The sequence below is a fragment of the Pelobates fuscus genome, chromosome 4 (assembly GCF_036172605.1).
Source record: "Pelobates fuscus isolate aPelFus1 chromosome 4, aPelFus1.pri, whole genome shotgun sequence".
Taxonomy (NCBI): domain Eukaryota; kingdom Metazoa; phylum Chordata; class Amphibia; order Anura; family Pelobatidae; genus Pelobates; species Pelobates fuscus.
The window spans coordinates 125855978-125870436 of record NC_086320.1 but is presented as its reverse complement, the minus strand read 5'-3'; the positions used below and the strand labels follow the sequence as shown (position 1 = coordinate 125870436).

The 14459-nt window shown below is 47.8% G+C and overlaps 1 protein-coding gene across 2 annotated transcripts in view; it reads left to right on the top strand.

Annotated features, from left to right (window-relative positions):
• AFG3L2 (AFG3 like matrix AAA peptidase subunit 2) overlaps window positions 1–14459 on the top strand; it is a 66697-nt gene that overhangs the window by 32042 nt on the left and 20196 nt on the right. For both annotated transcript variants that reach the window (XM_063451582.1, XM_063451581.1), the window contains 3 exons: window positions 1655–1762; window positions 1842–1967; window positions 9087–9197. In XM_063451582.1, coding sequence (XP_063307652.1) covers window positions 1655–1762; window positions 1842–1967; window positions 9087–9197 — 345 coding nt within the window. The remainder of the gene's footprint in view (window positions 1–1654; window positions 1763–1841; window positions 1968–9086; window positions 9198–14459) is intronic.

Genomic DNA, 14459 nt, shown 5'->3' with positions numbered 1-14459 from the left:
GACTAGATTTTCACCTACCAATGTGGCAAGTGGAAATTTTTAAAAAGATTAACCATGGGTGTTTGTGGATGACTTGCCTACTTTAATGCATGGAGGTTCTATTTCATTCTTTTGGGATTAACTAAATTGAAAATGATGAATTGTTGATATTATAGAGTTTAAAAAAAAAATTTAATCTTATTAAAACATATATAGTACAGCGGGTAGAGCGACCATCGAGCTATTCAGTCGTGCTACACTTCAACTCCATATATTACCTACAAGACGCTATAAAATCACAAAAATGTAAGTACTAGTCTTTCAGCTAAGATACTCTGCAACATAAAGACTACTATGGGCAAGAGAAACAAGAAGCTGAAGCAATCTGTTAATGGAGGCACCAGAGATATCTGTGACCTGCTCTTTCACGCAGGTAGCCCTAAGATGGATCCCGCAGAGGATCTCCGCTTTCACTTCTCACCACATTTGGACGCACTAGATATGTTTCTGCCTACACCAGACTACAAAGTGGACATCCAAGAACTCTTATCCAACATAAAGCGGTTGTTCGCTGCAGACTTGATAATAAAAAGTAGGGAAATACTTACCCTGATGGGACACATTAAGTCCACAAAGGAGGATGCATTGGACTTGCTGCTAAAGCAGGCCCAGCAAGATACATCTCTAAACACTATTCAAAAACCGCACCAGGCCAAGTCAAGGCCATATGGATTCTCTGGAGACAGTGTTAGGTACTCAAACCTCAAGATAGGAGGTATTTCAGAGGAGGTCACTGATGGGGAACTTCCTCAACATGTAAGGTGTTTGATTCTCACTATACTGCCTCCTGAGAGAACCAAAGCTTTAAACATTGATATAATGTATCACAATGCTAAATCACCTGCAGCCCCATCTAATGGTCTACATGATGTCATTGTTATCTTTGCCACTTTCAAGTTATGGCTGTGTTAATGGAGAAAACTCTATATGCATTTGAGTTATCTAGTCTAACTTTCCTGCTCGTATGCTGTTCCACACTTCACTTTAGACAAAACTCAGAACCGTTATCCAACCCAACTCCTACAAGCAACATGAATCTGCTACTCTCAGGGAACCCCTAGAGCCCTGCTGAGGGAACTTAAGGGCATTACTCGCCATGTACAGACACCTAAAGCTGCAGATCTTTGCTTGCATCAGCTGGATTTTCTTACCCACTAAAATGTTCCCAAGGATGACCCTGGCACCCTGACATATAACGTGGACCCCATAGTCCCCTTTATGAAAATGAATAGACATTCTTGAAGACGCTTCAGTGGGTTACCCCCAATCTTGTTTTTATGCCAATGGGTTTTATGGATCCTGGATTTACCCCTTAAAGTTGGTTGTTGGGCTTTAATTAGGCCCAGTTTAAAGAAAGATATCGTTCATTTTATTAATTTTTGTTTGTCATATTTTTCTATACCCCTGATCGTAGTGGGATCTGTTCCAGATTGAACTTAGTTTTGTTATAATGTGTTTTCTTATAAAATGTTTACCTATGCATATTTTTTGTCATATGTTTTAGACAGAAAAGAATTTAAAAATGAAAAAAAAAATACTGTAAATTAATGACAGTTTTGTGTTTATGTAAATAAACCTGCTCATGAGATGTCTGTAATCTTTTATTGTTCAATAGGGTTTAACACCACAACAAATGTAGTTGTATTAGCTGGAACAAACAGGCCAGATATTCTAGATCCTGCCCTGATGCGTCCTGGGCGATTTGACAGGCAGATCTACATCGGTAAGTTGCATGTTTTTGATCAGGTATTACAAATAATATTTTACAAGTGCAAAATGAATACTATTGTTTCTCATTGAAGGTCCACCCGATATAAAAGGCAGAGCATCTATATTCAAGGTTCACCTTCGGCCTTTGAGAATGGAAAGCACCATAGACAAAGATAGTTTGGCTAGAAAAATGGCGGCATTAACACCAGGATTCTCAGGTAAGAATGTTGTTTTTGTTATATAATGAAAATTAAAACATATTGAGGATATAAAAGGGACAAAATTCTTTAAATACATAGTGATTTTTCAAACTTTTATAGTTGATTGAGATTTTTTAAAAGTGAACAAAAAGGGAATTTTAAATTTAAGGTCAAAACCGCCGAGCTGGACAGATTCTTGAAGTCAACTATGGTTCCAGTTTTGTTTTTTTGTCTTTATTTTTTATTTTCCTTTCAGATTAGAGGCAGTGCTTACACCATAGGGATATCCAATCTGGAGGGAAAAAACAGGCAGGCAAATCTCCAAACATTTTAACCCCTCCCCTAATTACCTCCTTTCCAATAAGTAGCAGCTCCTCCTGATCATCCCCAGTTCTTTGCCTTCCTTCGGCAGGGGAGGTTATGCAGGAAGGTTCTCCAGGAAGCAGGTGAGAAGGGCTGAGGCTCGGGAGGCTCTGCTTCCTTGATGTTCGGGTAAGTAGCGTTTAACACGCCGGACGGCGTGGTCCCTCAGAATTTATTCCGTCTCTTGCCGTGCCAGGTGCCGGTCTGACGAAGGACGCAGGCGTGCGTCGGCTGGGAGGTCCTGTCGGTGGAACGCACACACAGGTTGCGTTGCGTTCCACCAGGGAGTCGCAGAGCGCTATGCACATGCGCAATGCGAACCTGGATTCAGGCGCCAAATTTGAACTGGGCGTTTTTGTTTGGTTACAGGACTTAAAAGGAGCATTACCAGCAGCAACCTCTGTTTGCCAGGAGCTCTCAGAACGGTTTGCAATGTGTGTTTCTCACCTGCCCTCCAACACACTCTCGGGCCATTTAAGGTAAGACTGATTAAGTTTTTATTTAAATGGTTCTAGCCTGAATCTTTAGGGAAAAATTTTGTTTATTTTCCCTTGTTTGTTTTCTGTTCCCAGTATATAATCCTGAAAATTTGGATAAAGTTGCTGAGAAGGGGAAATGTACATCTAGCCAAGCATTTAATTTGCTCTGTGTGTGGCCATCTTATGCCAGATGGTTGTAAAAAGAAAACTTTGCTCTGTGTGTTCAAAGAAGCTTCAGAGGAAGCACAAAGAACAGTAATGTCCACTTTATCAGCTGGTTGCAACAAAGTATGCAGCAAACAGTTGTGGATATGTGGTCAGCAGCATTACAGACAATCCAGGCTTCGGTTGCCCAGGATTCTCAGCTTGTAATACATGCTAACAAAAAGTAAGATCTTGGGAAGTTCCGATTCTAGTTTGGAACTAGTGGTTCTGAGTATGGCGATAATTCAGCAGTGTCTCATCAAATGAGGAATCTGCATTTCCCAGTAGAATCCATTTGGGGAATTGATTAAAGAAGTGCAGTTGCATTTGAACTTGAAGAAACAGGGTAAAAGTCCTATAGGTTTCTTTTTCACCCACAGATTGGGGTATTGATTTAAAAGAATGGAAAATTCCCAGGTCACATGCTGTTTATTGGCTAGACAGTTTTTAATTCTCTCTTTCCATAGAAGCGGTACAAGACTGTATGCTGGATACTGTCCCTGTAGTGGGCGTTCCTATTGCTCAAATAGGTAAGAAGACTACATTACCAATTGGAGTTTCAAGCGATTACCAATTCAGAGCACTACCTTTCGGCCTGGCATCAGCGCCCAGAGTATGCACATAGCTTCGAGTAGTAGTTCAAGCTTTCTAAGAAGTATGGGCATCGCTGTCATTCCATATTTGGACGACTGGCTGTTGTTTGCAGAGTCCCAAGTTCAACTACAGTTAGACCTGGGGACAGCCATCAAATCGCTGGAAAAGCATGGCTGGCTAATAAATTTCAACATATCGGAACTAGTGCCAGTTCAAAGGATCCAGTTCTTGGGTCTAATTTTGGATTCTATCGCGATGAAGTTATTCCTGCCAGAAGGGAAGATACTAAAAGATCAAGCGGTTAATCCGGAATCTCTGAGAAAAAAGTATGTTTTCAATCAGAGATGCCAGGTGCTTACTGGGTCTGTTTACAGCCTCAATCCCGGCAGTCGCTTGGGCAATAGCCAGAATGAGACCTCTACAAAGTTACACTCTGCAGGTCTGGTATCGACAGGAACTCGGCCTAGATAGGCTGATGAGGTTTAACGATCTAACTTTGAAAAGTCTGCAGTGGTGGACATTTTCTCGATTCCTCCACGAGGGTCTGTCATTCCGGATGAAGTCCTTTACTATCATATCAACAGACGCCTCTGCGCTGGGCTGGGGGGCCCATCTGGAAGACATAAAGAAGCAGGGGTCCTGGCAAGAGAAGGATATGAGAAGTTCCTCGAACTTCAGGGAATTAAAGGCCGTATGGATGGCACTCTTGGCGTTTCAGTTTCTCATCAAAGTTCAACATATTCAAATTCGTTCAGACATTCGAACGACAGTGGCATATTTGAACATACAGGGAGGTACGAGATCAACAAGATTAGAAAGCCTTTGTTCAATAATCATGCTGTGGGCAGAAGTGCACCTTATGTCAATCTCTGCAGTTCACATTTTAGGAAAGTTCAATGTGGTGGCAGATGCCCTGAGCAGGCATCATTTGAAACAAGCAGTTTGGTCCCTGTCATGCAGAATTTTCAAGTTCAGCACAGTCCGCTTCGGTGTTCCAGAGATAGACCTGATGGCACCCAGAGTGAACAGGAAGACAAGACGTTTTGCATCCCTAACTCCAGCAGACAGGCCGGATTTCATAGATGCCCTGTCATTACCATGGAAGTTCAACCTGGCATATATCTTCCCGCCAGTAGTGCTTATTCCCAGAATACTTCAAAAAAGTAAGGCTGGGAAATGTAAGTATTATCCTAATCCGTCCAGGGTGGCCAAGAAGTAGTTGGTTCTCGGCTCTCCTGAACTTTCCGAGGGCCACCTTTTGGAAGCTTCCTCTTTCAGGAGTAATTCTAGAGGACGCCATGGTGCCTCTTCCGGCCCTTCGGAGATTCCGATTGACGGCCTGGTTTCTGGACTCCAGATTTAGAGTGTAAAGGTCTGGATCCTGAAGTTATAAAAATTTTTGTTGGCATCTACTTCAAGGTTCTACGTTAGGAATTGGAAGTTTCAGCGATGTTGTAGGTTTGAAGTCAACCCTGTTTCCGCGTCCATCCAGAAGATTCTATGCTTCCTTCGGATGAGATTTGCAAAGGTCTTAAACCTGCTTCATTTAGTTTACATGTTTCTGCTATCGGTTTCTTCTCCCTCAGATGTTTCACCTCGAATTTTCTGATTTCAAGGTTCTTCAGAGCTCTGACACGTTTGGTGCCCTTTGTTAGGGAAACCTGTCCTCCCTGGGATCTGAATTTGGTCCTTTCCGCGCTTTGAGTACCGCCTGTTGAACCATTGGAAGAAGTTCCCTGAAGATGTTTTCTTTGGATCCCGGTTTCCTTTGATGGCTATTCGTCAGCTAAAAGAGTATGTGAGCTCCGAGCGCTTCGGGAGTATTTTCCCTTTTTGGTTTTCATCAGGACAAGGAGGTTCTGAAGCTCGATCCTTCAGGTATCACTAAAGTTTTTTCTGTTGCCAATGTCAACCGAGAAGTGGTTTTGCCGACCTTGTGTCGGAATCCGTCTAATGCCTTGATAAGTAATTTTCTCTGCTTAGACGTAACGATAGGTCTTTGGCAATATCTAAAGCTACGGAATCCTTCCGTTAGGATATCGGTATGTTTGTCTTGTTCATAGGCACAAAGAAAGGTATGTTGGTTTCGCAGAGTTTCTCTGGCTAGATGACTGAAGGATTGTATTCTGTTATCTTATTCTAAGAGTGGCACGGAATTTGCAGGCCCTATAAAGGAACATTCTACTAGAGCTGTTTTCGCCGTCAGGGGCTCTGCGTGCAGCTACTTCTCCGTCTCGAATTTGTTCAGCTGCTAATCGGTCCTCTCTCCATACGTTCTCAGGACACTACAAGTGGGACATACTGGCCTCGGAGTATGCAGCTTTTGGGCGCAGGGTGCTTCAAGCAGTAGTGAACTGAAACCCGCCCTCAGGATCTGCTTTATTATATCCCTATGGTGTAAGCACTGCCTCTAATCTGAAAGGAAAAACATAAATTTTACTTACCGAAAATTTCTTTTTCCTGAAGATTAGAGGCAGTGCTACAATTCCCGCCCCTTTTTCTAATAAACTAAGTAATTTTGCAGCTATTTGGCTTATGTATTGTCTGGGGATGATCAGGAGGAGCTGCTACTTATTGGAAAGGAGGTAATTAGGGGAGGGGTTAAAATGTTTGGAGATTTGCCTGCCTGTTTTTTCCCTCCAGATTGGATATCCCTATGGTGTAAGCACTGCCTCTAATCTTCAGGAAAAAGAAATTTTCGGTAAGTAAAATTTATGTTTTTTATTTTTTTTTAATTCTTTATTTTTCATGTGCTCAGATTAACATCAAGCATGCAGGGCCACAACAGCTTCTGCATGCAATTTCTTAACAGTTTGCAGTGTAAACAGCACATACTTTTCTGTTAAATGTAACATGAGGAATACAAGCCTTGAAACACAAAGGTAATATAGTGTAGCATGTTAGTCTGAACGTACACCTGACGTAGCTAGTAGGGCTGCGGCTCGTAGGTATAAGGTATTACATTTATATGAAGGCATTTCAAGTGCGAGAAAAATACATTCTAAACCGATTAACAATGCTTAGGTTAGGTCTTTGAGTGTCTGAGTAAGGTACACGCTTTAAGAGTTAGAGTACATAGGCTACAGCGGCGATCATAAAATGACTCGCTGAACATAGACAAGCTAGGTCAAGTAAATAAAATAAAATAAAACATTGCTATCCATCAGGAGTGTCATCTATACTGAAGCTGAGTTACGTCGTTTAAACAGCAGGACGGAAAGGAAAGGTAAACCATCTACATGGCACACTATGTTATTGTGAGTAGTCCTACATACAAAGGTAGTAAGCTGTAGTTAGTATTATGTCTGCTTTGTGACCACTGGGCGCCCGTCACACCGTGACCGCTCTTAGGAAACATTTAGTGTAGTGTCTCTGCAAGAGATTTGGTGGATACTACTTGCTACCCGTGTATCCAATGCCACGTATAAACACAGGTCAGTATGCAATAATGAGGCATTAGGTGGGGCTTTAACTGTTCTATCTGATAGCGTAAAAATGCATGCATTATAAGTTAAGGCAAGTGACTGGTAACTTTGACAAGAATACACATAAAGGGCTGGGGTGACCACCAGCTCCGGCAGAGCAAGAAATGAGAGTCCGGGGGAACACAGCTCATGACTAGGTGTGTGGAAGAGTCCCTGTATAGTACCACAAGAAGTCCACTAGGTCCCATTGTCCCGTCCAGTGGCGTGGTGTCCGCCGACTGTTGTCGACAAGCTTCCCGGCTGCTGTACTCTGTAAGCTGTAGCACTCCGGTGATTCAGGCCCACTGATTGTTGGTGAGGCTTGTTCTGTCAGGGTGGGCCCAGAGTTCTCTCCAGGAGATTGCCGCTGCGGTAAGGGTAGGTTTAATCCCTGGGGGCTGCTATGGTTACAGCTTGCTGTCGGACGGGCATGTACACCGCACGGACCTCGATGCTCGGTAGGACCGGAGTGGAGTCACTTTCATCTTGCATAGAGACTCCCTGGTGTAGGAGTGGGTGGCACAGGGATGTGATCCGCCGCCATCTTGCGAGGTGAGTCTTGCGGGTTCCGTGCGCCTCAATCCCCATGCGGCTCAAGCTTTCCTCAGTGGGGACTGGGATGACCCCCCCGGCCCAAAGGGGGGGGAACGGGGCCGGCAAGTGGCTCAGGCAATCAGCTTGTGGTAGTCTGGAAGGGACGCCCGGCGGCGGCCGTCCACCTAGCTCCCCTCCCGGGTAGGCCGCAGCCCTCGAAGCCCCGTGCTCCCTCCTGGGGACCCGTACTCCCGATCTCGGGGTCTGCAGCCTCTCCCACAGCCGTGGGTATCTCGTGGGCTTGTTTGTTGTGCGAAAGTCTGCGTTGAGTAACTTAAGAGGCCCGGTTTCACCGGAGCCTCTCCTACATGCGACCGGTTAGCATGGCGGTCCGGCCCCGCCCCCCTGGCCTTTATTTTTTAAGTTCACTTCCTGACAATTGAAGTCAACAGTGAAATTACCTTATGACCTTTCCCTTTTCTTATCTCTCATTATAACGAGCTCTTGCAATTCGCATGATATCTAAAATAGTCACATCTTTTGAATGAGAAGACACCTGCAGCAGGTGGTAGCTGTGAAGAATGTCTCCTACATAGATTGGGCTGAGCGGTGGAGTTTGACTTTCCATATCTTGCCTGTTTAAATGGTACCTAATAAATTAAATGAAAAGGCATCTTGCACTTCTATATTCCGTGAAAATAAGAAAACATAATCTCTATAATTTAACTTAAAGACACGTGATTGTTTTACCTTTTTTTTTTTTTTTTTTTTTTTTTAAATTCAAACTTTATTGAAAATTTCAAAGTGTATGTAAACACTATATAACGGAAAATAAAACCGGTTACAATTGAGAAATCTCTTTAAAGTAAGAGTGTCTGCAGTTACTAGAGATGCTTTGGTCTGCTTCTGATCATGTCGGTTATTTTTTTTTTATCTACTGGATAGCCAGCTTACATAAGTTAGAAATCATATAATCAGTAATGTAACAATTTACCCTTTATTTTTTTTAATTTAAATAAAAAAAAAAAAAATACTTTTGACCAAGGAAATGCATTGAAATGATACACAGTGGGAGTGCTTTACAAACTAGAAATGAAAACTAAATTGCAGAATTCAGTTGTGACTACCACTTGTTAGAGCGTTTTTGTCCGTTATTTTGGTCTGCACTTTGTTTTCAAATCCGTAAGTTCACTGTTTAGTTAATAAACCTCAGTTCTCCATATGCATGTTAATGAAATACATATTATTTGTTCCTACAAAGACCCCTGCGTGAATTTCATTGCTGTATATGTGAACTGAGACTCTTGTGAGATTTTACTACTATGTTATAACTTAATATCATTTGCATTTTTATTGCATGTGTGGTTTTTGTTTTGGGGGGGGGGGAGGAGGGTGATTGTTTTTTTTTTTTTTTTTTCTTTCTTTTTTTTTCAAAGCCATTTGACCTTGAAATCTTAACTGAATCTGGAATACGAGTCATACTATTGTTCACTGCTCAGGTGCAGATATTGCGAACGTGTGTAATGAAGCTGCCCTAATTGCTGCAAGACACCTTGCTGATGCCATAAACCAAAAGCACTTTGAACAAGCCATTGAAAGGGTTATAGGAGGTAAGAATTATACACCTGTAGTAAAGGAACTTGCAATGGAAGCGTATTAAAATTAATGTGACTTTCTCTTTGACTATTCTGCTAGGCTTTAAGACTTTAAATTTAAAATTGTAAATAAAAATGGAAATGACTCTTTTCTCTATAAAGAATGTCTTGCGTTAAAAATGTTGTTTTGGGAAGAATCTTTGAGTTTAATTAGAATCTTAGTAAGGAGGGATTTTCTGGTAATCTCTCATTTTTGCAATTACAACTCCTTAATCACCAGTCGTTTAATTGAAAGAGAAATTGGTTATCCACTGGATAAGTCATGCATAAGCGCTCATCTATTACAACCTGGCATGCATGATACCAGGAAGAACAAAGAGCTGTGTTTGTTAAAATTATTTTAACATATTATTGAAGAGGTAATACAATACAATATTCAACTGGAACAGAAGAGGCCTTTCCATTATAATTCTGGAGAGAGCCTTTGTTATTCTTCAGTTTAGAATATAGCGCCAGAGGCGGCTCTCTAATTAGGCGATTTAGGCGGCCGCCTAAGGCCTCGCGCTTATGGGGGCCTCGCGGCCGCCTAAATCGCCTTAGGGCAGTGTGACAGGTCGGGTCCTCGGTCAGAGACCGAGGACCCGACACAGGAGGGTGCCCGGCGGCTTGCCCTTAATGCCGCCGGGTGCGAGGCCCCTCCTATGCCTGCCCGGGAGAGACAGCCTGTCTGCAGCTCCGCCGAGCGCAGAGCTGCAGACTGAGTGGCTCTCGCGATCTCAGCCAATCAGAGCGTTGCCGCGGGTTACCACAGCAACGCTCTGACTGGCTGAGATCGCGAGACTAAACTCACCACGTGGTCTGCAGCTCTGCACCCGGCGGAGCTGCAGACCGTAAAGGGAGCCCACCGGACCACCAGGGAAACAGCCTGGCCTCCCACTGGACCACCAGGGATCCTAAGGTATGCCTCCGCTCCCCACCCTGCCCTCTTACCACCCTCTGTCCCAGCCACCACACCACCACCCCAGCCACCCCACCACCATTGCCCCAGCCACCCCACCACCACTGCCCCAGCCACCCCACCACCATTGCCCCAGCAAGCCCACCACCACTGCCACCCCACCACCACTGCCCCAGCCACCCTCTGCCCCAGCCACCCTCTGCCCTAGCCACCCCACCACCAATGACCCAGCCACCCCATCACCACTGCCCCAGCCACCCCACCACCACTGCCCCAGCCACCATCTGCCCCAGCCAGCCCACCACCACTGCCACCCCACCACCACTGTCCCAGCCACCCTCTGCCCCAGCCACCCTCTGCCCCAGCCACCCCACCACCACTGCCCCAGCCACTCCGCCACCCTCTGCCCCAGCCACCCCACCACCCTCTGCCCCAGCCACCCCACCACCCTCTGCCCCAGCCACCCTACCACCACTGCCCCACCCACCCCACCACTACCCTGTCACTGTCCTCCTACCACCCCCTGCCCTGTCATAGTCCCACCTACCGCCCCAGCCACCCTCTGCCCTCTTACCACCCCAGCCCCCCCACCACCCTCTGCCCCAGCCACCCCAGCCACCCTCTGCCCCAGCCACCCCAGCCACCCACTGCCCCAGCCACCCACTGCCCCAGCCACCCTACCACCACTGCCCCAGCCACCCTACCACCACTGCCCCAGCCACCCTCTGCCCTCCTACTACCCTGTCACTGTCCTCCTAGCACCCCCTGCCCTGTCATAGCCCCCCCCTACCATCCCAGCCACCCTCTGTCCTCCTACCAACCCCTGGCCCAGCCACTCTCTGCCCTCTTACCACCCCCTGCCCCAGCCACCCTACCACCCTCTGCTGTCCTACTATCCTATGCCCCCTACCATCCCCTGCCCTGTCACAGCCACCATACCAACCTCTGCTCCCTACTACCTGTACCCTGTCACTGCCCTCCTACCACCCCCTGCCCAAGCCACCCTCTGCCCTCCTACCTCCCCACTACCCTGTCACTGTCCTCCTACCACCCTCTGCCCCAGCCACCCTCTGCCCTCCTACCACCTCACTACCCTGTCACTGTACTCCTACCACCCTCTGCCCTCCTACCATCCTATGCCCCCTACCATCCCCTGCCCTGTCACAGCCACCCTACCACCTTCTGCTCCCTACCACCCCGTACCCTGTCACTGCCCTCCTGCAACCCCCTGTCACAGCCACCCTACCACCCCGTACCCTGTCACTGCCGTCCTACCGCCCCGTGCTTTGTCATAACCCCCCTGCCCCAGGGGAACCCTACCACCCTCTGCCCCAGCCACCCTCTGCCCTCCTACTGTCCTCCTACCACCTCACTACCTTGTCACAGCCCCCCTACCACCACCTGCCCCACCACCCCCTGCTCCAGCCCCCCCACTACCACTTGTCCTGTCAAAGTCTCCTACCCTCTCACAGCTCCTCTACCCTGTCACCCCACACCCACCCAATCACAGCCTTCCCACACACACGCACTGTCACAACTTTCTACCGCACACCTTGTCATTCCCCAACCGGACCCTATCATTACCACACACACTGACATCCCCTTCACATACACTATCACCATTCCCAAACAGTTCAGACCCCACACACTGCCGCCCCCTACACCCAGCCAAACTTACATAACCCCTCCTAATCCTGTCACTCTCACCCACTGCAACCATACAATACTCCTTGCTTTGCCACACCTACCCTATTGCATTAACCCCCCCCATCAACCCTGTCAGACTCACCTTCTCTTGCACTGTCACACTCACCCCCCGACCCTGTCACTCATCCTCTATCAGTCTGTCCCACTCACCCCCTTCACCCTGCCACACTCACCCTATTACATAAACCCTTACAATCCTGTACTCCAACTGTGCAACACTCACCCCAAACCCTGTCACACATAGGTAGACAATGCCAGATACACTCATATACAGGGGCGGACTGAGAACCCTCAGGGCCCACGGGCAAAAAAAATCAAGGGCCCCCTTACAGGCCCCACCCATGCTCCGTAGCAAGCCCCACCCTTGTCCCGCCTCCAGCCACACCCTACACAATCTTTAGACACAAGGAACAAAAGTGCAATAATCCCCTCAAGGCCCCAGTAGAGACTACAATTGAGGGCTAATGGGCCATGGAGGGGGGTCTTTCTAGCAGAGGCTATCTCAGTGTTATTTAGAGAGTGTTAGAAAGAATCTACTCGAGCCCCATTAGAGACTACAATGGAGTCTAATGGGGGCCTGGAGGGGGGTCTCTCCAACACTCTGGTTCCTATTTACAATATAGCAACACAACATAGCTTGCTGATACCTAGGCCAAGTTGGCTCCTCCTACCTTAATTACTGTTGCTGGAAGGCTGTGGGCTTGCTGGCTGCGGCTGGCAGGCTGTGGCTTCCCGGCAGGCTGTGGGCTTGCTGGCTACTGCCGGCAGGCTGTGGGCTTGCTGGCTACTGCCGGCAGGCTGTGGGCTTGCTGGCTGTAAGCCTGTGGCTTGTTGTAAGTCTGTGGGCTGGCTACTGGCCTGTGGCTGGCTGCTGGCCTGGCTGGCCTGTGGGCTGGCTAACTGGTGGCTTGGTTGGCTTGTGGGCTGGCTGGCTGGCTACGGGGGCACTTGTAGATTATTTAAAGAAATAATCCATGCACAATAACCACTGCTGCTCTGTGTAGTGGTTATGGTGCCAGGAGGGCCAGGACCCCCTCCCAGAGTAAGTAGTCAAACCGTTTAAGAACAGTTTGAAAACTTACCTGGGGTCTGCTGGGATATGGGGCTGTAGTAGGGTATAGGAGCAGTGGTGCAATGTGTGAGGGGTGCAGTGTGTGTGTGTGTGTGTGTGTGTGTGTGAACATATAGGGTGTGTGTGGCAATGTTAGTATGGGGGGCTGTGTATGGGGGTCTGTGTATGTGTGTGTGTGAGGCAATGTGTGTAAATGTGTAGGGTGTGTGTGGGGACAGTGTGTGTGTATGGGGGGCAGTGAGTGAATGTGTATGGTGTGTGTGTGGGGGGGCAGTGTTTGTATGGGGCTAGAGTTCACTCTCACTACTACGACCACCAGGAATCCCTGGTGGTCGCAGTGTTGAGAGTGAACTCTAGCCCGTAGCTCCAGGGCTAGAGTTCACTCTTGCGAGAGCCGGAGCGTTGCCGTGGTAACTGCGGCAACGCTCTGTGCTTGCGTGAGAAGGACCCAGAGAAGCTGCAGGCTAAGCTCCCGGGTCCTCACTTCTTCCCTCCCTGCCAGCTGCCCGCACGGTGCCTGCAGACCGGGGAGAGAGATCGGCTGGGGCGATCCACCAATTATATATACAGCCCTACTGTGTGCCTTTTTGTCTCCCCCAGTCCCTCTGTATGTTTCTTTCTCCCCCTCACTGCTCCTCTGTGTCCATGTCTCCCCTCTCCTTCCCAGTCTCTCTTCCCCCTCTGCCTCTTTCTCCCCCTCCCCTTGTGGGTCTCTCTCCTTTCTCCCTGTGTCTCTCGTCCCCTCTGTCTCTTTCTCCCCCCTTTCCCTGTGTCTCTCTCTACCCCACATCTCTAGTCCCCTCTGTCTCTTTCTCCTCCCTTTCCCTGTGTCTCTCTCTACCCCACATCTCTCGTCCCCTCTGTCTCTTTCTCCCCCCCTTTCCCTGTGTCTCTCTCTACCCCACATCTCTCATCCCCTCTCTCTTTCTCCCCCTTTCCCTGTGTCTCTCTCTACCCCACATCTCTCGTCCCCTCTGTCTCTTTCTCCCCCTTTCCCTGTGTCTCTCTCTACCCCACATCTCTCGTCCCCTGTCTCTTTCTCCCCCCTTTCCCTGTGTCTCTCTCTACCCCACATCTCTCGTCCCCTGTCTCTTTCTCCCCCTTTCCCTGTGTCTCTCTCTACCCCACATATCTCTTCCCCTCTGTCTCTTTCTCCCCCCTTTCCCTGTGGCTCTCTCTACCCCACATCTCTCATCCCCTGTCTTTTTCTCCCCCCTTTCCCTGTGTCTCTCTCTACCCCACATCTCTCGTCCCCTGTCTCTTTCTCCCCCCTTTCCCTGTGTCTCTCCCTACCCCACATCTCTCTTCCCCTCTGTCTCTTTCTCCCCCCTCCACCATCTCTCTATTCCCCTTCTTTCTCCCCCTGTGTCTCACTCTCCCCCCTGTCTATTTCTCCCTCCTTTCCCTGTGTCACTCTCTCCCCCCCCTCTGTCTCTTTCCTTCCCCTCCCCCTGTCTCTCTATTTTCCCACTGTCTGTTTCTTCCCCTGCCTCTATCTTTTCCCCCTCTCTGTTTTATTTTTCCCCCTCCCATTTACCAA